General features: G+C 47.2%; 2 protein-coding genes across 8 annotated transcripts in view; one reads left to right on the top strand and one right to left on the bottom strand.

Annotated features, from left to right (window-relative positions):
• LOC123770093 (ras-related protein Rab-8A) overlaps positions 1 to 27,079 on the top strand; it is a 90,791-nt gene that overhangs the window by 6,779 nt on the left and 56,933 nt on the right. For 5 of the 7 annotated variants that reach the window (XM_069301467.1, XM_069301468.1, XM_069301469.1 and 2 more), the window contains exons 2-3: positions 15,250 to 16,396; positions 24,776 to 24,886. In XM_069301467.1, the coding sequence (XP_069157568.1) occupies positions 15,785 to 16,396; positions 24,776 to 24,886 (723 nt within the window). In that variant the 5' untranslated portion in view covers positions 15,250 to 15,784. The remainder of the gene's footprint in view (positions 1 to 15,249; positions 16,397 to 24,775; positions 24,887 to 27,079) is intronic. The other 2 variants (XM_069301470.1, XM_069301471.1) reach the window with 1 other exon arrangement.
• LOC123751413 (uncharacterized) lies at positions 9,728 to 12,717 on the bottom strand. The gene is made up of 2 exons (XM_045733505.2): positions 12,386 to 12,717; positions 9,728 to 9,776 (listed from the first exon to the last, which is right to left on the bottom strand). The coding sequence occupies exons 1-2, from the start codon at positions 12,715 to 12,717 to the stop codon at positions 9,728 to 9,730; spliced, it is 381 nt and encodes a 126-aa protein (XP_045589461.2).

Below are 27,079 nucleotides of genomic sequence, written 5' to 3'. Positions count from 1 at the left end.
GAGGCAGGCAGGAGTAAGCGGAAAGGCCCTAGTATGGGTGAAGAACTACCTAACAGGAAGGAGCCAGAGGGTAATGGTAAGGGGCGAAAAGTCGGACTGGCGAACAGTAACAAGTGGAGTACCTCAAGGATCGGTGCTGGGACCAATCCTCTTTCTAATTTACGTAAATGATATGTTTACAGGAGTGGAATCATACATGTCAATGTTTGCAGATGACGCAAAATTAATGAGAAGAGTTGTGACAGACGAGGATTGTAGGATCCTCCAAGAGGACTTAAACAGGCTGCAGAGATGGTCAGGGAAATGGCTACTGGAGTTTAACACCAGTAAATGTAAAGTTATGGAAATGGGATCAGGTGACAGGAGACCAAAGGGACAGTACACAATGAAGGGGAACAGCCTACCTGTAACGATTCGAGAAAGAGACCTGGGAGTGGATGTGACACCTAATCTAACTCCTGAGGCACATATAAATAGGATAACGACAGCAGCGTACTCTACACTGGCGAAAATTAGAACTTCATTCAGAAACCTAAATGAGGAAGCTTTTAGGGCACTTTACACTGCCTACGTGAGACCCGTCTTAGAGTATGCCGCGCCATCATGGAGCCCCCACCTGAAGAAACACAAAGAAACTGGAGAAGGTTCAGAGGTTTGCGACGAGGCTTGTCCCAGAGTTACGAGGGATGGGATATGAAGAGCGGCTGAAGGAACTGAACCTAACGACACTAGAGAAAAGAAGGGAGAGAGGAGATATGATAGGGACATATAAAATACTCAGGGGAATTGATAAAGTGGAAATAGATGAAATGTTCACACGTAATAATAACAGAACGAGGGGACATGGGTGGAAACTGGAAACTCAGATGAGTCACAGAGATGTTAGGAAGTTTTCTTTTAGCGTGAGAGTAGTAGAAAAATGGAATGCACTTGGGGAACAGGTTGTGGAAGCAAATACTATTCATACTTTTAAAACTAGGTATGATAGGGAAATGGGACAGGAGTCATTGCTGTAAACAACCGATAGCTAGAAAGGCGGGATCCAAGAGTCAATGCTCGATCCTGCAAGCACATATAGGTGAGTACATATAGGTGAGTACACACACACACACACAACACACACACACACACAACACACACACACACACACACACACAACACACAACACACACACACACACACACACACAACACACACACAACACACACACACACACACACACAACACACAACACACACACACACACAACACACACACGGGTGGGACACGAACAAGGGGACACAGGTGGAAACGTAGTGCCCAAATAAGCCAGAGACATTAAAAATATTTGTTTTAGTGTTAGCGTACTTAATAAATGTAATGCATTAGGCAGTGATGTGGTGGAGGCTGACCCCATACACAGTTTCAAATGTAGATATGATAGAGCCCAGTAGGCTCAGGAACCTGTACACCAGTTGATTGACGGTTGAGAGGCGGGACCAAAGAGCCGAAGCTCAACCCCCACAACCACAATTAAATGAGTATACACACTATATTATATATATATATATATATATATATATATATATATATATATATATATATATATATAATATATATATATATATATATATATATATATATATATATATATATATATATATATATATATATATATATATATATATATATATAATGTCGTACCTAATAGCCAGAACGCACTTCTCAGCCTACTATGCAAGGCCCGATTTGCCTAATAAGCCAAGTTTTCCTGAATTAATATATTTTCTCTAATTTTTTTCTTATGAAATGATGAAGCTACCCATTTCATTATGTATGAGATCAATTTTTTTTTATTGGAGTTAAAATTAACGTAGATATATGACCGAACCTAACCAACCCTACCTAACCTAACCTAACCTATCTTTATAGGTTAGGTTAGGTTAGGTAGCGGAAAAAGTTAGGTTAGGTTAGGTAGGTTAGGTAGGTTAGGTAGTCGAAAAACAATTAATTCATGAAAACTTGGCTTATTAGGCAAATCGGGCCTTGCATAGTAGGCTGAGAAGTGCGTTCTGGCTATTAGGTACGACATATATATATATATATATATATATATATATATATATATATATATATATATATATATATATATATATATATATATATATATATATATATATATATATATATATTATATATATATATAATAGTTACATTCAGACATATATCAGGACGCAATGTATAACGCTAAAAAACACTGGGTTTCCGTAGGTCTATGACAGAAATATTATGTTATTCCCGTATACACAATCCAAGCGGTCACCCAATTAGTCACTAGACAGACCCCCGGGCGCTTTACCTGTCAGAGCGGCGACCACACCGCCACCGCCACCCGTCACACGCGATAAATTGAGTGAGAAATCTGAGACGAATGACAGATGGTGGTGATTATTTGAGCCATTAGTTGACTGTCTGAATGACGGGTGGTAGGGGGGGGGCGTGTGATCGGAGTGGGTGACGCAGGAGAGGGGAGGGGGTGTTCTTTCCGTCCTCCTGTTTGTCTGTCTGTCCTCCTGTTTGTCCCTCCGTCCACCTGTTTGTCCCTCCGTCCACCTGTTTGTCTGTCTGTCCTCCTGTTTGTCCCTCCGTCCACCTGTTTGTCTGTCCACCTGTTTGTCTCTCCGTCCACCTGTTTGTCCCTCCGTCCACCTGTTTGTCTGTCTGTCCTCCTGTTTGTCCCTCCGTCCACCTGTTTGTCTGTCTGTCCACCTGTTTGTCTCTCCGTCCACCTGTTTGTCCCTCCGTCCACCTGTTTGTCTGTCTGTTCTCCTGTTTGCCCTCCGTCCACCTGTTTGTCTGTCCGTCCACCTGTTTGTCTCTCCGTCCACCTGTTTGTCTCTCCGTCCACCTGTTTGTCTCTCCGTCCACCTGTTTGTCTCTCCGTCCACCTGTTTGTCTCTCCGTCCACCTGTTTGTCTCTCCGTCCACCTGTTTGTCTCTCCGTCCACCTGTTTGTCCCTCCGTCCACCTGTTTGTCTGTCTGTCCTCCTGTTTGTCCCTCCGTCCACCTGTTTGTCCCTCCGTCCACCTGTTTGTCTGTCTGTCCTCCTGTTTGTCTCTCCGTCCTCCTGTTTGTCTCTCCGTCCTCCTGTGTCTCTCCGTCCTCCTGTTTGTCTCTCCGTCCTCCTGTTTGTCTCTCCGTCCTCCTGTTTGTCTCTCCGTCCTCCTGTTTGTCTCTCCGTCCTCCTGTTTGTCTCTCCGTCCTCCTGTTTGTCTCTCCGTCCTCCTGTTTGTCTCTCCGTCCTCCTGTTTGTCTCTCCGTCCACCTGTTTGTCTCTCCGTCCACCTGTCTGCCCATCCCTCCTTTTTTTATCTTTTATTCTGTTTAATGATCATTAAAAAAATAACATGTTTATCCTCACCATACCCAGGAGGTAATTAAAAATACAGTGAGTCTGGCCCGTTCCATAATTAATGCCCCCCCCCCTTCACCATCACTCCCCCCCTTCACCATCACTCCCCCCCCCTCATCCACACACACCTGAGTGGAAGGGCCTGACGGTTGAGTGGACAGAGTGCTCGGTATTCGTAGTCCTAGGGGTTCGGGATCGATCCCTACGGCGCAGGCGGAAACTAATGGGCAGAGTTTCTTTTACCCTGATGCGTCTGTTCGCCTAGCAGTAAATAGGTACCTGGGAGTTAGGCAGCTGCTACGGGCTGATTCCTTGGGGTGTGTGTGTATGGGAAAAAAATCAGTTGATTGACAGTTGAGTGGCGGGCCCAAAGAGCCAGAGCTCAACCCCTGCAAACTAGGTGAGTACATACACACACACACAAACAAACAAGAACTAGGAATCAAAAGGCTGGCATACCGAAAGGGGAATTATGAACAGATGAGAAGTTTCCTAAGTGAAATACCTTGGGACACAGACCTCAGAGATAAGTCTGTACAGGGTATGATGGACTATGTTACCCAAAAGTGTCAGGAGGCAGTAAACAGGTTCATCCCGGCCCAAAGGGAAAAATCCGAGAAGCAACAGAAGAATCCATGGTATAATAGGGCATGTATGGAAGCGAAGAAACTGAACAAAAGGGCGTGGAGGAACTTCCGGAATAACAGAACACAAGAAAGTAGAGAGAGATACCAGAGAACCAGGAATGAGTACGTCAGGGTGAGAAGAGAAGCAGAGAAAAGTTTTGAAAATGATATAGTAAACAAAGCCAAGACCGAACCAAAGCTACTCCAGTCACATCAGAAGGAAAACTACAGTGAAAGAACAGGTATTGAAACTTAGAACAGGCGAGGACAGGTATACAGAGAATGACAGAGAGGTGTGTGAAGAACTCAACAAGAGGTTCTAGGTCTTCACAATAAAACAAGGTGAGGTCACTGTGCTAGGAGAAAGGGAGGTAAACCAGGCGGCCTTGGAAGAGTTCGAAATTTCGAGAGAGGAGGTCAAGACACACCTGCTGGATCTGGATGTTAGAAAGGCTGTTGGTCCAGACGGGATCTCACCATGGGTACTGAAAGAGTGTGCAGAGGCACTTTGCTTGCCACTCTCCATAGTATATAGTAAGTCACTGGAGACAGGAGACCTACCAGAAATATGGAAGACAGCGAATGTGGTCCCAATATACAAAAAGGGCGACAGGCAAGAGGCACTGAACTACAGGCCAGTGTCCTTGACTTGTATACCATGCAAGGTGATGGAGAAGATCGTGAGAAAAAACCTGGTAACACATCTGGAGAGAAGGGACTTCGTGACAAATCGCCAACATGGGTTTAGGGAGAGTAAATCTTGCCTTACAGGCTTGATAGAATTCTACAATCAGGTGACAAAGATTAAGCAAGAAAGAGAGGGCTGGGCGGACTACATTTTCTTGGATTGTCGGAAAGCCTTTGACACAGTACCGCTTAATAAGAGGCTGGTACATAAGCTGGAGAGACAGGCAGGTGTAGCTGGTAAGGTGCTCCAGTGGACAAGGGAGTACCTAAGCAATAGGAAACAGAGTTACGGTGAGGGGTGAGACCTCCGATTGGCGTGAAGTCACCAGTGCAGTCCCACAGGGCTCTGTACTCGGTCCTATCTTGTTTCTGATATATGTAAATGATCTCCCGGAGGGTATCGATTCATTTCTCTCAATATTTGCGGACGATGCCAAAATTATGAGAAGGATTAAGACAAAAGAGGACTGTTTGGGGCTTCAAGAAGACCTAGACAAGCTGAAGGAATGGTCGAACAAAGGGTTGTTAGAGTTTAACCCAACCAAATGTAATGTAATGAAGATAGGTGTAGGGAGCAGGAGGCCAGATACAAGGTATCATCTGGGAGAGGAAATTCTTCAGGAGTCAGAGAAAGAAAAAGACTTGGGGGTTGATATCACGCCAGACCTTTCTCCTGCAGCACATATCAAGAGGATAACATCAGCGGCATATGCCAGGCTGGCCAACATACGAACGGTATTCAGAAACTTGTGTAAAGAATCTTTCAGAACTTTGTATACCACATATGTCAGGCCAATTCTGGAGTATGCAGCCCCAGCATGGAGTCCATATCTAGTCAAGGATAAGACTAAACTGGAAAAGGTTCAAAGGTTTGCCACCAGACTAGTACCCGAGCTGAGAGGTATGAGCTACGAGGAGAGACTACGGGAATTAAACCTCTCTTCGCTGGAAGACAGAAGAGTTAGGGGGGACATGATCACCACATTCAAGATTCTGAAGGGAATTGATAGGGTAGATAAGGACAGGCTATTTAACACAAGAGGCACACGCACTAGGGGACACAGGTGGAAACTGAGTGCCCAAATGAGCGACAGAGATATTAGAAAGAACTTTTTTAGTGTCAGAGTGGTTGACAAATGGAATGCATTAGGAAGTGATGTGGTGGAGGCTGACTCCATACACAGTTTCAAGTGTAGATATGATAGAGCCCAATAGGCTCAGGAACCTGTACACCAGTTGATTGACGGTTGAGAGGCGGGACCAAAGAGCCAGAGCTCAACCCCCGCAAGCACAACTAGGCGAGTACAACTAGGCGAGTACACACACACACACACACACACACACACACACACACACACACACACACACACACACACACACACACACGCACGCACGCACGCAAGTGCAGTGAGGACAAATCCTGCCTTGCGATAAAGCGTCAGAAACGAGCGGATGGACAGATAGTGTCTTCCTGGCTTCCTAAAATGAATATGAAGCAATTCCACACAATAAACTATTCTACAAACTTGAAAATCCAGCAGGAGTAACACTGAGGGCCGCTCAGATACATGAGAGAGTACCTCTCTGATGGAAAACGGAGAGTTACGATGAGGAAAAAGATCCCATAGTGGAGGAACGTCGTAAGTGTAGTACCACAAGAAAGAGTATTAGACACTACACTATTCATGACCTGGATAGGCTTGAGAGGTGGTCGAAGGAATGGTTACTAGAGCAGCTAATGTAGTCCCGATATACAAGAAGGGGGATAGACAGGAGGCACTGAACTACAGACCAGTGTCCCTAACCTGCATACCATGCAAGCTGATGGAGAAGATTGTGCGAAGAAAGCTAGTGGAGCATCTGGAGCGAAGGAACTTTGTAACACAGCATCAACATGGGTTCAGGGATGGCAGGTCCTGCCTTACAGGGTTACTTGAATTCTACGACCAGGCAACAAAAATCAGGCAAGAAAGAGAAGGGTGGGCAAACTGTATATTTTTGGATTGCCAGAAAGCCTTTGACACAGTACCACACAAGAGGCTAGTGCGAAAGCTGTAGATGCAGGCTGGAGTGAAAGGGAAGGTACTCCATTGGATAAAGGAGTACCTAAGTAACAGGAGACAACGAGTCAGTGTGAGGGGTGAGATCTCAGATTGGCGAGACGTTACAAGTGGAGTCCCGCAGGGGTCAGTCCTTGGACCTATACTGTTTCTGATATATGTAAATGATCTCCCAGAGGGTATAGACTCGTTTCTCGCAGTGTTTGCTGATGATGCAAAAATTATGAGAAAGATTGAAACAGAGGATGATAGTAAGAGGCTACAAGATTACCTAGACAGACCGAGTGAATGGTCCAACAAATGGCTGTTGAAGTTCAACCCAAGCAAATGCAAAGTAATGAAACTAGGCAGTGGAAACAGAAGGCCAGACACAGGATACAGAATAGGAGATGAAGTAGTTAGTGAAACGGACAGAGAGAAAGATCTAGGAGTTGATATCACACCAAACCTGTCTCCTGAAGCCCTCATAAAAAGAATAACGTCTGCGGCATATGCGAGGCTGGCTAACATTAGAAGAGCGTTCAGGAACCTGTGTAAGGAATCATTTAGAATCTTGTACACCACATATGTAAGACCAATCCTGCAGTATGCGGCCCCAGCATGGAGCCCGTACTTTGTCAAGCACAAGACGAAGCTGGAAAAAGTTCAAAGGTATGCCACTTGACTAGTCCCAGAACTAAGAGGCATGAGTTACGAGGAAAGGCTGCGGGAAATGCACCTTACGACACTGGAAGACAGAAGAGTAAGTGGAGACATGATCACAACCTACAAAATCCTCAGGGGAATCGACCGGGTAAACAAGGATAAACTATTCAACACGGGTGGTACGCGAACAAGGGGACACAGGTGGAAACTGAGTACCCACATGAGCTACTGGGACGTTAGAAGGAACTTTTTCAGTGTCAGAGTAGTTAACGGATGGAATGCATTAGGCAGTGATGTGGTGGAGGCTGACTCCATACACAGTTTCAAGTGTAGATATGATAGAGCTCAGTAGGCTCAGGAATCTGTACACCAGTTGATTGACAGTTGAGAGGCGGGACCAAAGAGCCAAAGCTCAACCCCCGCAAGCACAAATAGGTGAGTACACACACACACGTGGGGGGGACTGGTAGCTGAGTGGACAGCGCGCAGGACTCATAATTCTGTGGCCACGGGTTCGATTCCCGGACCAGGCAGAAACAAATGGGCAAAGTTTCTTTCATCCTGAATGCCCCTGTTAGCTAGCAGTAAATAGGTACCTGGGAATTAGTCAGCTCCTACAGTGCTGCTTCCTGGGTGTGTGTGGTGGGGAAGAAAAAAATATTTAGTTACAGTTGATTGACAGTTGAGAGGCGGGCCGAAAGAGCAGAGCTCAACACCCGCAAGCACAATTAGGTGAATACAACTAAGTGAATACACACACATTCCCTGTAAAGTACTCTAAAGAATAATCAGGTTAAGACTTTTTACACTGACAACATTATGTATGTGAAGAAACATCAACATGGGTTCAGAGAAGGGAAATCATGCCTAAAATAATTCTAAAATTCTATGATAAAATAACAAGAATAAGGCAGGACAGAGCAGGATAGGCGGACTGCATATTTCTGGACTGCCAAAAAGCCTTTGACTCAGTACTGCACAGAAGACTGCTATTCAAACTTGAGAGGCAGGCGGGAGTAAACGGAAAAGCACTAACATGAGTAAGGAATTAACAGGCAGGAGCCAGAGAGTAACAGTCAGGGGCGAGAAGTTAGACTGGTGAACGGTAACGAGTGGAGTACCTCAAGGATCGGTGCTGGGACCAGTTCTGTTTGTAAGTGAACGATATGACTACAGGAGTCGAGTCCTAAATATGTCAATGTACGCGGAAGACGCGAAATTAATGAGACGAGTTGTGACAGATGACGAGTGTAGAATACTGCAAGAGGACTTGAACATGCTACAGAGATGGTCAGAGAAAGGGCTACGAGAGTTCAACATGATCATGTGCAAAGTTATGGAAGTGAGACTAGATGACAGGAGACCAAAGGGTCAGTACAAAATGAAAATAAACTATTTTCCTTTTACGATTCGAGAAAGAGTCCTGGGAGTGGACGCAACAACTAATCTAACTCCTGAGGCACATATAAATAGGATAACGACAGCAGCGTACTCTTCGCTAGCAAAAGTTAGAACATCATTCAGAAACGTAAGTAAGGAGGCATTCAGAGCGCTTTACACTACCTACGTGAGACCAGTCTTAGAGTATGCAGCCCCCACCTAAAGAAACACATTAGGAAACTGGAAAAGGTTAAACAATTTGCGACGAGGCTAGTCCCAGAGTTGCACGGGATGGTATTTGAAAAGCGACTGAAGGAACTGAACCTAACTTTAGAAAAAAAGGAGGTTGCGGGGAGATATGATAGCAGCATACAAAATACTTAGGGGGATTGACAGAGTGGAAATAGACGAAATGTTCACACGGAATACCAACAGAACAAGAGGGGACATGGGTAGAAGCTGGAAACTCAGACGAGTCACAGAGATGTTAGGAAGTTTTCTTTTAGCGTGAGAATAGTGAGGAATTGAAATGACCTAAAGGAGCAGGTTGTGGAAGCAAACACTATTCACAACTTTACAACTAAGTATGATAAAGAAGGACAGGCGTCACTGCTTTAAACAACTGAAGACTAGAAGGGCGGGATCCAAGAGCCAACGCTCGATCCTGCAGACACAAATAGGTGAATAAAACAGACGCATACAAACACTGCCTGCTATAGTGGAGTCATAGTCCTAAGGGCCCGGGTTCGATTCTTGGTCGATGAAGAAACAAATGGGACATATTCTTTCGCCTGATGGACCTGTTTACCTAGCAGTAAATAGGTACCTTGGAGTTAGACAGCTGCTTCGAGCTGCATCCTGGGGCTCGTAGTGTATGTTACAGAGAAATATATGTAGCAGATATGATTAATGAAAATAAATCTGGAGTCCGTACAATTCACAACCGACGGTTAGAAAGGCGGGGTCCAAGAGCTAATAGCTCGATCCTGCAGGCACAAATAGTAAATACATATACACAGTGTGATAATACTTTCTTGATAAGAATCCTGAATTGAGCATTTTGGTTTAATGGTCCACATCAAGTTGACCAATTCGACAACCAATTTAATTTTATTACTTAACGAGCGTTGACACCATTCTTCTCTATTGGCAACGGATGAAATGCAATCCCATAATGCAGCGCGCTAAATGCATTACCTACCTGTTGATAGCTCCGAGGATCAGTGTCCCCGTGGCCCAGTCTCTGACCAGGCCTCCTTCCTGGTTGGTGGTCTGGTCAACGAGAATGTTAGACGCAGCTGCTCGCGGTCTGACACGAGTCACAGCCTGGTTGATCAGGAGAGTGTTGGAGGAGTCAGTTGTGCACCGGGAGAGGTCGGCTAGTTATGACCTTTATGTTTCCAGTGTTGAAAAGTCTTGGTCTCTTAATGTTGACAAAACTCTCTCTCAGAGTACCTATTGCACCTTTGCTTTTCAATGGGGCAATGTTGCACATCCTGCCATGTCTCCTGGTCCTATTGTGGTGTTATTTCCGCGTGCAGATTTAAAACCAGTCCCTCTAATATTTTCCTAATGTAAATTATTATGTATCACTCTCGCCTGCACTCTAGAGAATACGGATTTAATAACTAAGTGGTCCAAATGATTCAGATGTTTCACTGGATGGATTCGGGCAGTTTAAGACCTTTGCAAGTTATCAAGGTCAGCAATTTCTCCAGTTTTGAGTGGGGGTTGTTAGTGTAGAACAGTGTTCCACCTCTAGAGAGTTATAGTGTCTTAAACAGTTCCATTATTAGGTGGCATCTCTTGAAAGTTTATAGTTATCCAATCTGTCATTCTTCTTGCTGCATTGTAGAGGTTATTGGTGTCCCAAGCTGTCATGTATAGGACATCTCACTTCCCCTCCCCCAGGGGGACACGCTCTTCCCCCCCCCACCCCCATGGGGGACACGCTTCCCCCCCCTCCCCCGCCCCCAGGGGACACGCTCTTCCCCCCCCACCCCCATGGGGGACATGCTCCCCCCTCCCCTCGGGGGACACGCTTCCCCCCCCTCCCCCTCGGGGGACACGCTTCCCCCCCCTCCCCCGCCCCCAGGAGGACACGCTTTCCCCCCCCCCCGCCCCCAGGAGGACACGCTTCCCCCATCCCCCGCCCCCAGGAGGACACGCTTCCCCCATCCCCCGCCCCCAGGAGGACACGCTTCCCCCCCTCCCCCAGGAGGACACGCTTCCCCCCCTCCCCCGCCCCCAGGAGGACACGCTTCCCCCCCTCCCCCGCCCCCAGGAGGACACGCTTCCCCCCTCCCCCGCCCCCAGGAGGACACGCTTCCCCCCCTCCCCCGCCCCCAGGAGGACACGCTTCCCCCCCTCTCCCGCCCCCAGGAGGACACGCTTCCCCCCCCCCCCCGCCCCCAGGGGGACACGCTTCCCCGCCCCCCAGGGGACACACTCCCCCCTCCCCCCAGGGGGGACACTCCCCCTCCCCCCAGGGGACCCACTACCCCTCCCCCAGGGGGGACACACCCCTCCCCCAGGGGACACCTTCAAACGTCAATAACAAATACTAAATATAACACCGTCCACATCCCGGAAGCCGTGACGTCACTGGGGCGGAATATTGAGAGGAGGAAACAGAAAAATTTCTCGCCCAACCAATTTCCGACATTTCCGACCCGTGACCTTAAAAATAATAAACGTCTGACCTTACGGGTCTGAGAGAAGGTCAATACCTGTACCCTAGTACCAGGATGCTTCGGGTCTGCATCCTACGGGCTCACCGTAGCCCGTGCTGCTTGGAACTTTTTGTTCCAGGTTAGCAAATCTTTAACAACAACATTCGGGCCTGCAGTCATTTACCTGTTGCGTACCTGTTGATGCTTGCGGGTGCGGTCACAGTCTCTGACCGGCCCTTCTGGTTGGTGGTCTGGTCAACCAGGCTGTTAAGACCCCAGTGTTGGCAGGCAATAAACAAGTTGAACAAATACAAAAGCTAACCCAGGCACGTGATTTCAACGAAGCCACACAAAGGTGCTAAATCTATACCAGTTGTTAACCTTTGGTGCCAGTGACAATCATCCGGGATATATATATATATATATATATATATATATATATATATATATATATATATATATATATATATATATATATATATATGTATATATATATATATATACACACACATGTATGCATACATGTATACATTAACTTGTAACACTAATTGTGTATAACAGAAGGTATGTAGGGAGTGAGGCAGGCCATGTGGACCCATGTTGGGCGTGTGAGGCAGGCCATGTGGACCCATGTAGGGAGTGTGAGGCAGGCCATGTGGACCCATGTAGGGAGTGTGAGGCAGGCCATGTGGACCCATGTAGGGCGTGTGAGGCAGGTCATGTGGACCCATGTTGGGAGTGTGAGGCAGGCCATGTGGACCCATGTAGGGAGTGAGGCAGGCCATGTGGACCCATGTAGGGAGTGTGAGGCAGGCCATGTGGACCCATGTAGGGAGTGTGAGGCAGGCCATGTGGACCCATGTTGGGAGTGTGAGGCAGGCCATGTGGACCCATGTAGGGAGTGTGAGGCAGGCCATGTGGACCCATGTAGGGAGTGAGGCAGGCCCTGTGGACCCATGTAGGGCGTGTGAGGCAGGCCATGTGGACCCATGTAGGGAGTGTGAGGCAGGCCATGTGGACCCATGTAGGGCGTGTGAGGCAGGTCATGTGGACCCATGTTGGGAGTGTGAGGCAGGCCATGTGGACCCATGTTGGGAGTGTGAGGCAGGCCATGTGGACCCATGTTGGGAGTGTGAGGCAGGCCATGTGGACCCATGTTGGGAGTGTGAGGCAGGCCATGTGGACCCATGTTGGGAGTGTGAGGCAGGCCATGTGGACCCATGTTGGGAGTGTGAGGCAGGCCATGTGGACCCATGTTGGGCGTATGAGGCAGGCCATGTGGACCCATGTAGGGAGGGTAAAAGTGAGAGACATGAGGTAAAGAAAGCGACCCAGAGAGAGCACTTACGGCGCTCTTTCAAGTGATAAACTTAATCCATAAAATCTTCAAAGAGGATTAGATTCGTGACGCTGATAAGAGCATTATCTCCAGGGGTGCTTGGGACTGTGTACTCACCTAGTTGTGCTTGCGGGGGTTGAGCTCTGGCACTTTGGTCCCGCCTCTCAACTGTCACTCAACTGATGTACAAGTTCCTGAGCCTACTGGGCTCTATCATATCTACATTTGAAACTGTGTATGGAGTCAGCCTCCACCACATCACTTCCTAGTGCATTCCATATGTTAACTACTCTGACACTGAAAAAACTAACGTCCCTGTGGCTCATTTGGGTACTCAGTCTCCACCTGTGTCCCCTTGTTCGCGTTCCACTAGTGTTAAACAATTTATCTTTATCTACCCTGTCAATTCCTCTGAGAATTTTGTAGGTAGTGATCATGGCTTCCCTTACTAGTCTGTCTTCCAGTGTCGTGAGGTGCATCTCACGCAACCTGTCCTCGTAACTCATGCCTCTTAGTTCTGGGACTAACCTAGTGACATACCCTTGAACTTTTTCCAGCTTCGTCTTGTGCTTGACAAGGTACGGGCTCCATTCTGGGGCCGCATACTCCAGGATTGGTCTTACATATGTTATATACAAGGTTCCGAATGATTCCTTGCACAGGTTCCTGAAGGCAGTTCTGGTGTGTATTCACCTAGTTGTGCATGCGGAGGTTGAGCTCTGCTCTTTCCGCCCGCCTCTCAACTGTCAATCAATCAACTGTTACTAACTACTAATTTTTTCCACACGCAAACACCCAGGAAGCAGCCCGCAACAGCTGTCTAACTCCCAGGTACCTATTTACTGCAAAGTAACAGGGGCATCAGCGTGAAAGAAACTCTGCCCATTTTGTTTCTGCCATCACCGGGGACCGAACCCGAACTCTAGGATTAGGAGTCCAGAGCGCTGTCCACTCAGCTTCCATGTCCATAGCTGTGTGCGCGCGCGCGCTTACAGGATGAAAGCTATGTTCATGGTGTCCCGTCTTCCCAGTACTCTTTATCGTATAACGAATTGAAACTACAGACGGTTTTGGCCTCCACCACCTTCTCACTTAACTTACTCCAACAGTCTACCACTCTGTCTCCAATATATTTTCGGCTCCTTTGGATCTTTCGCCTGACTGTATGACCTCCTCTTGAAACTGCAGGTTGCAAGAATTCCTCTTTGCCACTTGTGTCTATCCTTGCCTGTTCTTGCCTGTTCTTGCCTGTTCTTGCCTGTTCTTGCCTGTTCTTGCCTGTTCTCGACTGTACGTAGTGCTTATATCGCCTCTTTTTCGTCTATCTTTTAGCCTTGGGATATTTAATACCTCTTTGAGGGGGGGAGGGACGAGGAGGGGGAACGTGGAGGGAGGAAGTGGAGAGGGGACGAGGAGGGGGACGAGGAGGGGGACGAGGAGGGGGACGAGGAGGGGGTCAAGGGGGGGGGGGGTCGTGTGTAAGTTGTTTTGGTTCCCCTATTTTCCTTCTGTCCAGGGAAATGAAAATTTTCCCTAGCGTATATTGTCTATATTCCTGAAAACGGCTTATCTCTCTTTCCCCCTATCTCCCCCCCCCCCCCCTCTCTCTCTCTCTCTCTCTCTCAGTATATAATAGAACAAAACTGTACCATCCTTATTTTTCCAAATTAATATGAGAAAAACACAAACAGTTGTTGACCAGTGTTCCGTCCAAGACTTACACATCATCACATCAGCGGATTATATATACCAAGTCTGAGTCCCCGAGTATTACAACGTCCACCACTGAATCATTGAGTGAAGGACACGCGTGTGGATGGCGGACCACCGTATTAACAGTGTAACTTATTGCTAAAGCTTTAAAGCGAAAGAAAGTACCTCCCTAAATTATGGCGGTAGAAAGTACCTTCCTAAAGTATGGCGGTAGAAACTACCTACCTAAAGTATGGCGGTAGAAAGTAGCCCCAAAGACTTATGAGGTCAGAAAGTAGCCCCCCCCCCCATAAATAAGGTGCAGTACACTGCCTTTTCGACGCTGTCGATAGTAACGTCAAATTTCTGGTGATTTAACCAAGTTTAAAATCCCCGGAATACTGACTTTTTTTTAATTTTTTTGGACTATAGTGAACATCGGTTTCCATTGGTCGGGTAAGTTGCCTCAGTCTGAACGCTTCTGGTTAGGCTAACACCACTTCAAATTTGACGGGAGTTCAATTGTGAAAACGAGAGGCACCACCACCACCACCGGCACCACCACCACAACTACCACCACACTGGCTGCTGCACCAACACTACCACCACCACCACCACCAATGTGACACGCTAGGGACCTCTTAAACACGTCCTGTCAACAAAAAGATTTGTTGGCGAGAACACACAGTGTGTTTACCCTCTGACAAACACACCAGATAATACTTTTGTGTGCTAAACATGTGTTATTTTTTCCAGCTGATTTAAACGCCGTGAGATATTGTAACATTATTAAATGAAGAGGGAAATATTTGCATATTTTCTCAGCGTGACTACCCTCTGAGGAATGGATCGATCAGTGGATGAGACATTATGCCCTGAGGTTTTAAAGTGTTTGAGAAAAATAAGTGAGACATGTTAGATTAACTGGTTTTTTGTCTCTCACTTCTCTCCCTCATCCCGAAGACACAAACACCCAGTTTCTGGTGTTTCCATCTTTGTCTGCGTTGAGTGTGTGTGGCCATATGGCCTCTCTTGGCGAGCTCTCAATGGTGATAATACACACATACACGTCCTCCGCCCTCTCCTCTATACTGCTCGCATACACACACACACGTTAATAACACCTATTGCCATTCTCTTTTCCCAGTGAACCTCCCCCCCCCCTCCCCTCACACACACACATACATACATTCATATACAAAAACATTACACACATATATACATACAAGCACATACATATAAAACACGTACGCACACAAACACATACACTAACACACACACACTGTCCACAATGAACATTGAGAGCAGCAATCTACCCAAGTCGGTTGGCGGGAAAAACGTCACCACCCATAGCGATCGGCGTTATGCCCGCAGCCAATCAGAGCTCCAGCTAGGGAGCACCAACAACCGCATCGTGCGGCCGCAAATGGTCTCCCAAAACGGAGTTATCACCATCAACTCGAACTCTGATATTCCTCGTCGAGTCGACCTCAGGAGAGCCAAGTCTCTCCGCGTAGGGAACAAAGACCACCAACCGAAGAGATACTCGGTGATCTTCGACGTTCCGGAAAAGACTAACGACGTCTCTAACAACAACGAACGACAGGGCCCAAAGAAGCCTCCTAGATTGAAGATCCACGAACGACCGGATGACGAAGAACAGCCAGCTGTAGGCAGCCCGAACAGTGGTTTCAATTCCATCGCCTTCAGGAGAAGCCTCGCTAATGGACTAGCGAGGGTGAGAAGCTTCAGCGGCAGAGATGCCGACGACAAACCGCGCGTGGAGAGGCGGCCAGCGAGGACCAGCGGTGCCTATGTTCAATTCCGCGACCAGGACGGCGACTGGCGGCGACACAGCATCCGTAGGATCTCCCAGTACGAGACGTGCGCCCACACCTTCAAGGTGAGTGCTCTTACTGCCTCTTGTTGACGTGCACACCTGCCTCTTGTTGACGTGCACACCTGCCTCTTGTTGACGTGCACACCTGCCTCTTGTTAATGTACACCTGCCTCTTGTTAATGTACACCTGCCTCTTGTTGACGTGCACACCTGCCTCTTGTTAATGTACACCTGCCTCTTGTTCACGCACGCCTTTAGATTATGCCTTGATGGACTCCTACACTAAAACGAAACATATACACACTTTCCTGCCCATACATCAATAACGTCACTGACATGATGCAATGTTGAAATGCAATGTTGATTCCGGAGTCCACACAACCCTATCATGCCCTTTTTCGGTATCAAATCCATGCATTATTAATGTATTTAGTAAATACACAAGCATGTAATATGTACGAGAGTTAGAAAGTTGAGGCGGAAACCACGTTGTGGAACTTTTAGCACATCCTGGTTCACGGGTGCGCGTCTGGGGTGACCCACGACGCTGGTTCGAACCCCTAAAGATTTCTATATTCCATAAATATTCAGCCACGCGACTGCATGTAGTGGCATATAACTCGCCTCATCTTGTCTAGTCTAGTTGCCTCGTTTATTTCCACAGGGATTGAATCATTACAATCAAAATCATGATGATTCAAAATCATCAAAATCATATGTCATCATGGATGGTAATGGGCAGGGAGGATGAAGAATAGGGAAGGAGTTGAAAGGTAGATAAGGGGATTGAGGAGATTTAAGGTAATGATGGGCAAGCAATGTGGTGAAGTGTAGGGCAGGTGGCGAAGGAGAGGGAAGGTGTGCAGCTAAGACAGTAATAGTTGTGATGATTCCTACTGATGAAGGTAGTGTGTATGGAAGATAGTGTGTAAGGAAGATGGTGACAGTGATGAAGATAGTGTGTATGGTAGATGGTTACAATGATGAAGGTAGTATGTAGGTAGACTGCCTCTACTATTAGTTACGTTAGTCGGTGTTGTACTGTTAGTTACGTTAGTGTGGTATTGTTAGTTACGTTAGTCGGTGCCTTTTATTGTACGATGAAAAAATACAGAAATAATTGTTATTCTCCAATATAGTTAAGTTGAACACATCATAACAATCCAGCCGAGGATTCATCAATGTCGGAAATATGTCGTTTGATGAGTATACGTGATTAAGGGCACACGTAAATCTGTGTATCTATGTATTTACGTATGTAGGTTAGCTTAGCATTTTAAAAGCACCGAATCACCTTCTGTCGTTGATTGTTCAATAAATCCCTGAACTATATTTTTAACTGATCTCTAACCCTGTCTATGGAGGACAGAAGAAAATGTATATATGCAGATTAGCATTGTTAATGTGTGGCCACGTCTGTGGTAGAAAATAATAATAATAAAAATTACATCCCTAGGTGCATTGATGATAGTGAACATCATACCTAGAGGAAGATACTGTAAGCTGCCACTCACTAGATGGGTATGGGGGTCCACTACCACCCACTGGATGGGTATGGGGTCCACTACCACCCACTGGATGGGTATGGGGTCCACTACCACCCACTGGATGGGTATGGGGTCCACTACCACCCACTGGATGGGTATGGGGGTCCACTACCTCCCACTGGATGGGTATGGGGTCCACTACCACCCACTGGATGGGTATGGGGTCCACTACCACCCACTGGATGGGTATGGGGTCCACTACCACCCACTGGATGGGTATGGGGGTCCACTACCTCCCACTGGATGGGTATGGGGTCCACTACCACCCACTGGATGGGTATGGGGTCCACTACCACCCACTGGATGGGTATGGGGTCCACTACCACCCACTGGATGGGTATGGGGTCCACTACCACCCACTGGATGGGTATGGGGTCCACTACCACCCACTGGATGGGTATGGGGTCCACTACCACCCACTGGATAGGTATGGGGGTCCACTACCTCCCACTGGATGGGTATGGGGTCCACTACCACCCACTGGATGGGTATGGGGTCCACTACCACCCACTGGATGGGTATGGGGTCCACTACCACCCACTGGATGGGTATGGGGTCCACTACCACCCACTGGATGGGTATGGGGTCCACTACCACCCACTGGATGGGTATGGGGTCCACTACCACCCACTGGATGGGTATGGGGTCCACTACCACCCACTGGATGGGTATGGGGTCCACTACCACCCACTGGATGGGTATGGGGTCCACTACCACCCACTGGATAGGTATGGGGGTCCACTACCTCCCACTGGATGGGTATGGGGTCCACTACCACCCACTGGATGGGTATGGGGTCCACTACCACCCACTGGATGGGTATGGGGTCCACTACCACCCACTGGATGGGTATGGGGTCCACTACCACCCACTGGATGGGTATGGGGTCCACTACCACCCACTGGATGGGTATGGGGTCCACTACCACCCACTGGATAGGTATGGGGGTCCACTACCTCCCACTGGATGGGTATGGGGTCCACTACCACCCACTGGATGGGTATGGGGGTCCACTACCACCCACTGGATGGGTATGGGGTCCACTACCACCCACTGGATGGGTATGGGGTCCACTACCACCCACTGGATAGGTATGGGGGTCCACTACCTCCCACTGGATGGGTATGGGGTCCACTACCACCCACTGGATGGGTATGGGGGTCCACTACCACCCACTGGATGGGTATGGGGTCCACTACCACCCACTGGATGGGTATGGGGTCCACTACCACCCACTGGATGGGTATGGGGTCCACCACCACCAACTGGATGGGTATGGGGTCCACCACCACCCACTGGATGGGTATGGGGGTCCACTACCACCCACTGGATGGGTATGGGGTCCTCCACCACCACCCACTGGATGGGTATGGGGTCCACCACCACCCTCTGGATGGGTATGGAGTCCACTACCACCCTCTGGTTGGGTATGGGGTCCACTACCACCCTCTGCATGGGTATGGGGTCCACTACCACCCTCTGGATGGGTATGGGGTCCACTACCACCCTCTGGATGGGTATGGGGTCCACCACCACCCACTGGATGGGTATGGGGGTCCACTACCACCCACTGGATGGGTATGGGGTCCACCACCACCCACTGGATGGGTATGGGGTCCACCACCACCCACTGGATGGGTATGGGGTCCACCACCACCCACTGGATGGGTATGGGGGTCCACTACCACCCACTGGATGGGTATGGGGTCCACCACCACCCACTGGATGGGTATGGGGTCCACCACCACCCTCTGGATGGGTATGGAGTCCACTACCACCCTCTGGTTGGGTATGGGGTCCACTACCACCCTCTGGATGGGTATGGGGTCCACTACCACCCTCTGGATGGGTATGGGGTCCACTACCACCCTCTGGATGGGTATGGGGTCCACTACCACCCTCTGGATGGGTAAGGGGTCCACTACCACCCTCTGGATGGGTAAGGGGTCCACTACCACCCTCTGGATGGGTAAGGGGTCCACTACCACCCTCTGGATGGGTATGGGGGGTCCACTACCACCCCCTGGATGGGTATGGGGTCCACTACCACCCCCTGGATGGGTATGGGGTCCACAATCACCCTCAGGATGGGTATGGGGGTCCACTACCACCCCCTGGATAGTTATGGGGTCCACTATCACCCGCTGGGTGGGTATGGGGTCCATTATCACCCACTGGATGAGTATGGGGTCCATTAACACCCACTGTATGAGTATGGGGTCCACTACCACCCACTGGATGGGTATGGGGTCCACCACCACCCACTGGATGGGTATGGGGTCCACCACCACCCACTGGATGGGTATGGGGTCCACCACCACCCACTGGATGGGTATGGGGGTCCAGTACCACCCACTGGATGGGTATGGGGTCCACCACCACCCACTGGATGGGTATGGGGTCCACCACCACCCTCTGGATGGGTATGGAGTCCACTACCACCCTCTGGTTGGGTATGGGGTCCACTACCACCCTCTGGATGGGTATGGGGTCCACTACCACCCTCTGGATGGGTATGGGGTCCACTACCACCCTCTGGATGGGTATGGGGTCCACTACCACCCTCTGGATGGGTATGGGGTCCACTACCAACCTCTGGATGGGTAAGGGGTCCACTACCACCCTCTGGATGGGTAAGGGGTCCACTACCACCCTCTGGATGGGTAAGGGGTCCACTACCACCCTCTGGATGGGTATGGGGGGTCCACTACCACCCCCTGGATGGGTATGGGGTCCACTATCACCCTCAGGATGGGTATGGGGGTCCACTACCACCCTCTGGATAGTTATGGGGTCCACTATCACCCACTGGGTGGGTATGGGGTCCATTATCACCCACTGGATGAGTATGGGGTCCATTATCACCCACTGTATGAGTATGGGGTCCACTACCACCCACTGGATGGGTATGGGGTCCACTAATAAACCCAAAATGGGTTTTTCATAAAATTTATACTTCTGAAATTGCTTTACAAATTGCTTTTTGATTTGCCTTACAAATCTTGACGTATGACGCATTTACCCCGTCTATAACGAACTAATGTTTTTTATAACGGCAAAAATATTTTATTTTGATAATTTTCATATTTAATATTTATGAGAATGCTAATTTGATGATGATATTTACATATATCACGTGATGTTTTATGTCCTAATAAAACCATCTGTAACTTGTGTAGGAAAACTTGAAACATCTAGAACTTGGCAAGTTCTTAGATCCAGCGGAACTGGATTAGTTTAGATTTAGGAAAGACCTGGGTAAATACTGGTTCGGTAGCGGGGTTGTTGATTTGTGGAACCAATTACCGCGTAACGTGGTAAACATCTAATAATTTTTGGCTAATATGATTTGGTTAATAAACTGTATATTAAATTAAATTTCAGCGTGAGTACATACATTGATTTTTACAGCAATTTGAAATGTTTTAATGTTTCCTCGTAATTAAAACTGCATGTTGAATGTTTACATCTGAGTGGCTCCTTGCTCCCGGTGACGGGACACACCGTTCAAAATGTTGACACCGTTCAAAATGTTGACACCGTTCAAAATGTTGACACCGTTCAAAATGTTGACACCGTTCAAAATGTTGACACCGTTCAAAATGTTGACACCGTTCAAAATGTTGACACCGTTCAAAATGTTGACACCGTTCAAAATGTTGACACCGTTCAAAATGTGTGTGTGTGTGTGTGTGTGTGTGTGTGTGTGTGTGTGTGTGTGTGTGTGTGTGTGTGTGTGTGTGTGTGTGTGTGTGTGTGTGTGTGTTACTATTTGTGTCTGCAGAATCGAGCTATTAGCTCTTGGGTCCCGCCTTTCTAGCCAATCTATTTTTCCTCTATTATATCTAATAAATATATTTCTAACACACACACACACACGCACACACCCAGGAAGCAGACTGTAGCAGCTGTCGAACTCCCAGGTACCTATTTACTGTTAGGTGAACAGGGACACCAGGGGTGAAAAACTCTGGCCCAATTGTTTCCGCCATCGCCGGGGATCGATCCCCAGACTCTAGGATTACGAAACCCGAGCGCTAACCACTCAGCCGTCATGCCCCAGCACACACAGTGTGTATGTGTGTGTGTGCGTGTGTACTCACCTAGTTGTGTTTGCGAGGGTTGAGCTCTGGCTCTTTGTCCTGTCTCTCAACTGTCAATCAACTGGTGTACAGATTCCTGAGCCTATTGGGCTCTATCATATCTACATTTGAAACTGTGTATGGAGTCAGCCTCCACCACATCACTGCCTAATGCATTCCATCTGTTAACTACTCTGACACTGAAAAAGTTTTTTGTAACGTCTCTGTGGCTCATGTGGGTACTCAGTTTCCACCTGTGCCCCTTTGTTCGCGTACCACCAGTGTTAAACTGTTTATGCTTGACTATCCCTGTTAATTCCTCTGAGAATTTTGTTGGTAGTGATCATGTCTCCCCTTACTCTTCTGTCTTCCAGTGTCATGAGGTGCATTTCACGCAGCCTTTCCTCGTAACTCATATCTCTCAGTTCTGGGACTAGTCTAGTGGCATACCTATGAACTTTTTCCAGCTTCGTCTTGTGCTTGACAAGGTACGGGCTCCATGCTGGGGCCGCATACTCCAGGATTGGTCTTACATATGTGGTATACAAGGTTCTGAATGATTCCTTACACAGGTTTCTGAACGCTGTTCTGATGTTAGCCAGCAATTATTATTCTTTTTATGTGGGCTTCAGGAGACAGGTTTGCTGTGATGTCAACTCCTAGATCTTTCTCTCTGTCCGTTTCATGAAAGACTTCATCTCCCATTCTGTATCCTGTGTCTGGCCTCCTGTTTCCTCCGCCTAGTTTCATTACTTTACATTTACACGGATTAAACTTTAGTAGCCATTTGTTAGACCATTTGTTCAGCTTCTTTAGGTCATCTTCTAGCCTTATGTTATCTTCCTCTGTCTTAATCCTCATAATTTTTTCATCATCTTCAAACAATGAGAGAAACGAGTCGTTACCCTCTGGGAGATCATTTACATATATCAAAACAGTATAGGTCCAAGGACTGAACCCTGCGGGACTCCACTGTGATGCTTCGCCAATCTGAGACCTCACCCCTCACAGTGACTCGCTGTCTTCTGTTACTTAGGTACTCCCTTATCCAATGACGTACCTTCCCTTTCACTCCAGCGTTTGCACTAGTCTCTTGTGTGGTACTGAGATTAAAGTCCCCCCATGACGATCAGACGGGACCTACAGGCCATCTGCATGTGTGTGTGTGTGTGTGTGTGTGTGTGTGTGTGTGTGTGTGTGTGTATGTGTGTGTGTGTGTGTGTGTGCGTGCGTGTGTGTGTGTGTGTGTGTGTGCGTGCGTGTGCGTGCGTGCGCGTGCGTGCGTGTGCGTGCGTGCGTGTGCGTGCGTGCGTGTGCGTGCGTGCGTTCGTGTGTTCTAAGAATTTAATGACAGGGAAAGAAAAAATCCGAGTGGTTTCATGTATTAAACACATTTTAACACACACAAAAGCCCCAATTTTTTTAGTTTTTTATATTCTCGAGATTAACCAAAGGAACTTAAATTTAGGTTACCTAAAGTGACTTTTCCCTGTCTAACTTGTGTACCATATGTACTAAATATACCCAAATATTCTGAGAAGCCGTCAAATTTCGGACAGGTGATAATGACGTTTTATTTTCAGGTGCTTTGAATTAGAGATGGAGTTTTCAGGGGTTTTGATTTAGAAGCGGAATTTGTTAGTGCTTTAGTGATATTTCCTCTATGAGTCAGCCTCAGGTGTTTGATACAAGAGACCCGCTATGTTGTAGTTATGCGTTTATTGCTAGTGATGTTTATTCTCGGTTATTAAAACGGTGTTGAAGGCCCTGTGTTTGGGTGGTTGGGTAGGTGAAGGTCCTGTGTTTGGGTGGTTGGGTAGGTGAAGGCCCTGTGTTTGGGTGGTTGGGTAGGTGAAGGCCCTGTGTTTGGGTGGTTGGGGTAGGTGAAGGCCCTGTGTTTGGGTGGTTGGGTAGGTGAAGGCCCTGTGTTTGGGTGGTTGGGTAGGTGAAGGCCCTGTGTTTGGGTGGTTGGGGTAGGTGAAGGCCCTGTGTTTGGGTGGTTGGGTAGGTGAAGGCCCTGTGTTTGGGTGGTTGGGTAGGTGAAGGCCCTGTGTTTGGGTGGTTGGGTAGGTGAAGGCCCTGTGTTTGGGTGGTTGGGTAGGTGAAGGCCCTGTGTTTGGGTGGTTGGGTAGGTGAAGGCCCTGTGGTTGGATGGTTGTGTCCTGTATATTAACGTAGCCGTAAGTGATAATATAATTAATGATCTCACGCATGACATTTTACGTGTACGTCTGTTTTTTGCATGTGCGAATGTATGCAAGAATAACCACAGAAAAAATCAATTATGTGGTTATTCTTGCAATGGAAAGTTACGTGCTTTGTGGTATTTCTGCACACACGCACGCACACACGTACACACACACACACACACACACGTGCATACACACGTACACACACGTACACACACACACACGTGCATACACACGTACACACACACACGCACGCACACACGTACACACACACACACGTGCATACACACGTACACACACGCACGCACACACGTACACACACACACTAAGAAAGTTAAGCAATACAGCACTCTGCACATAGATATCTTCAAAGATAATCCCATAAATCCACTCCTTACATTGCCTAATATGTTTAAGACTCGAAAATTCGATTATCTGAGCATCTCGCTGCATGTATATATGTATACAAATACGCACGGTAATACATGACTAATCATTAACGACTGTATCTGTGTTGCAATAAAGCCTTTAGAAACATTTACCAACACCTGTTTCCTCAGTGAACCATATATAATCCCCCAGAGGTGTAGGCACTGACCCTCAGCTTCCCGTTTTCTCTCGCAGGTGATGTTGATCGGGGACTCGTGTGTGGGCAAGACCTGTCTCCTCACTAGGTTCAAGGACGGCACCTTTCTCAGCGGCTCATTCATCTCCACCGTCGGCATTGACTTCAGGGTACAGCCTTATCCTTCCTCCTTGTCCTCCTATATTCTACTATATAAGAGTAGGAGGAAAACAATATTCCTCTCCTTTTCCTCCTACTCTTCCTCCCTGTGTTATGTAAACACTCGCTTATCCCTATTGTCTACACTTTTCTTCCTCTTCTACTTATCCAGCCTATTCTTCCCAGTCTTTAATTCTCCTCTCCCACTCCTATTTGTCCTCATCCTTCATGCATATTTATTTTTCTCCAAGTGTTCCTATTTCACATCGTCTCGCCCTGTGCCTCTTCCCTCGTGCTCTTGATAATGTAAGGAGCCCCAAGAGGCCAATAACACCCACCAAACTGGTCACATATTGATCAGATACTCCAGGTCTGCACTATTCAGTTCACCTGGAATACTGCTGAACTGAATAGTGGCTGGAAGGTGCTTCTCAGTAGGTATTATGAACTACTTGAAAATTAAATACATATTTAAATGTACTAAAAATACAATATCCTTCAAAACATGTATCTTGAAATATACGGATGTACAATATTCTGAAATACATTAGAGTATAGCTTAAATATATGATAGACAACAGGTAACCTTACCTTGCGGTTACCTTGCGCTGATTTCGGGGGTCAAGATCCCCGCGGCCCGGTCTCTGACCAGGCCTCAAATAAATAATCAAAATGCAATATCACAGAATACTACACTATTCAATATCTTAAAATACAACAAAACACTGTTTTAAATCACAAAAAAGAACGGTATCTTAAAATACAACGTAGTAAAATACAGTAAAGCACAATATCCTAAACTAAACCACCCCACTGTCTAACATACATCAAAACTGAAAACATTTAAACATCAAAACACCGTAAATCAAAAAAGTCTGTAAATACTGTGACCTTATCAAATATATATTACAAAAATACTACAACATTTATTCTTATTTATGTAGATTATTTTGTAATGGAGCACCAGAGTGTATGTGTAACTTAATACATCGAATACATAATACACACAAAATGAACAAATCCACAAGGGCCGTGACGAGGATTCGAACCTGCGTACGGGAGCATCCCAGACACTGCCTTAATCGACGGAGCTACGACAGGGTAAAAAGTGTTGAAACCTTTTTAACCCTGTCGTAGCTCAGTCGATGAAGGTAGTGTCTGGGATGCTCCCGGACGCAGGTTCGAATCCTCGTCACGGCCCTTGTGGATTTGTTCATTTGATGCATCACGTTAGTGTGATTGTGTGTCATAATACACATAATAATAAATAATAATATTCTAAAATGGAATAGTTTACATGTGCGTACCGTGACTAATGTTAACATTATGGAGAATAAACTGATATAACGCAACTGTCCGGAATACTGTCTAGCCTGTGTTATCTTATGGATGGGGGATGGAATTGTGTAAGGGGCGAGACGGTCATCAAAAGGGATGAAAGAGCGGGTGGAATACACAAGGAGTGGAATGGATAGTGAATAGAATATGATGTAGAATGTAATGGGCGGGTGAACTGTTGAATAGGCAGAGTGAATGGAAAGAATTGAATGGAGGACGGGCTGAATGAGAGTGAAACGGGAATGGTAAATGTAAGATGGAAATAGGAAGGAGAAATGAATGTAGACTTGTGGGTTGGAAGAGATTCAACATGTGTAATGGGTAAGAATGTTAAGGGTAGGGTGGAATGGGGAGAAGCTGAATAACGAGGGTTAATTTGGAATGAGTAATAGACTTTAATGGAAATAGGTTAACCCCTCTGTTAAAAAAAACTCATAAATCAGCATATAAATACAAGTTCCTAATGCCATTTAAGTCGAAATGTTGAGTATTCTTAAACAAAGGAGGAACTTCTTCTTAGGTGTTACGAAGGTGCAAGACGGGCGGTGTAAGTAAGGAAGCCTGTTGTGCCTCTGTCTTCACCCCTACGCTTCTGTCCACCAACTTGTCAACCACTGCTGGTCACTGAAGTATTATGAACTAACAACACCTGCTAGAACCTTCCAGATTCTGACGTGATAGTCACGCTGCCCCAAGGTGGCGGCGAAGACTCGTCCGAGCTCTTATTGGCCACGATATCGGAGACAAGTGACGTGACCCATTTATACTGGCGGGAGTACCAGATGGGCGGGAACCAATCAGGAGACAGGTGGAGTCTCCACTGAAGCCAGGCCAGGATGATCTCTCCTGAACTCTGAGCGACATGC

The sequence above is a fragment of the Procambarus clarkii genome, chromosome 45, assembly GCF_040958095.1.
Source record: "Procambarus clarkii isolate CNS0578487 chromosome 45, FALCON_Pclarkii_2.0, whole genome shotgun sequence".
NCBI classification, from domain to species: domain Eukaryota; kingdom Metazoa; phylum Arthropoda; class Malacostraca; order Decapoda; family Cambaridae; genus Procambarus; species Procambarus clarkii.
Note: the sequence above shows the minus strand (reverse complement) of the source record. Positions and strands in the feature narration are given on the sequence as shown.

Bases quoted from the DNA above. Each gene is read 5' to 3' on its own strand.
- LOC123751413 (XM_045733505.2), bottom strand. From the start codon at position 12,717: ATGGGTCCACATGGCCTGCCTCACACTCCCAACATGGGTCCACATGGC. The intron at 9,777-12,385 runs GTCCACATGGCC...TTGTGCCTGCAG, and splicing joins CTGCCTCACTCCCTACATGG to GATCGAGCTATTAGCTCTTG.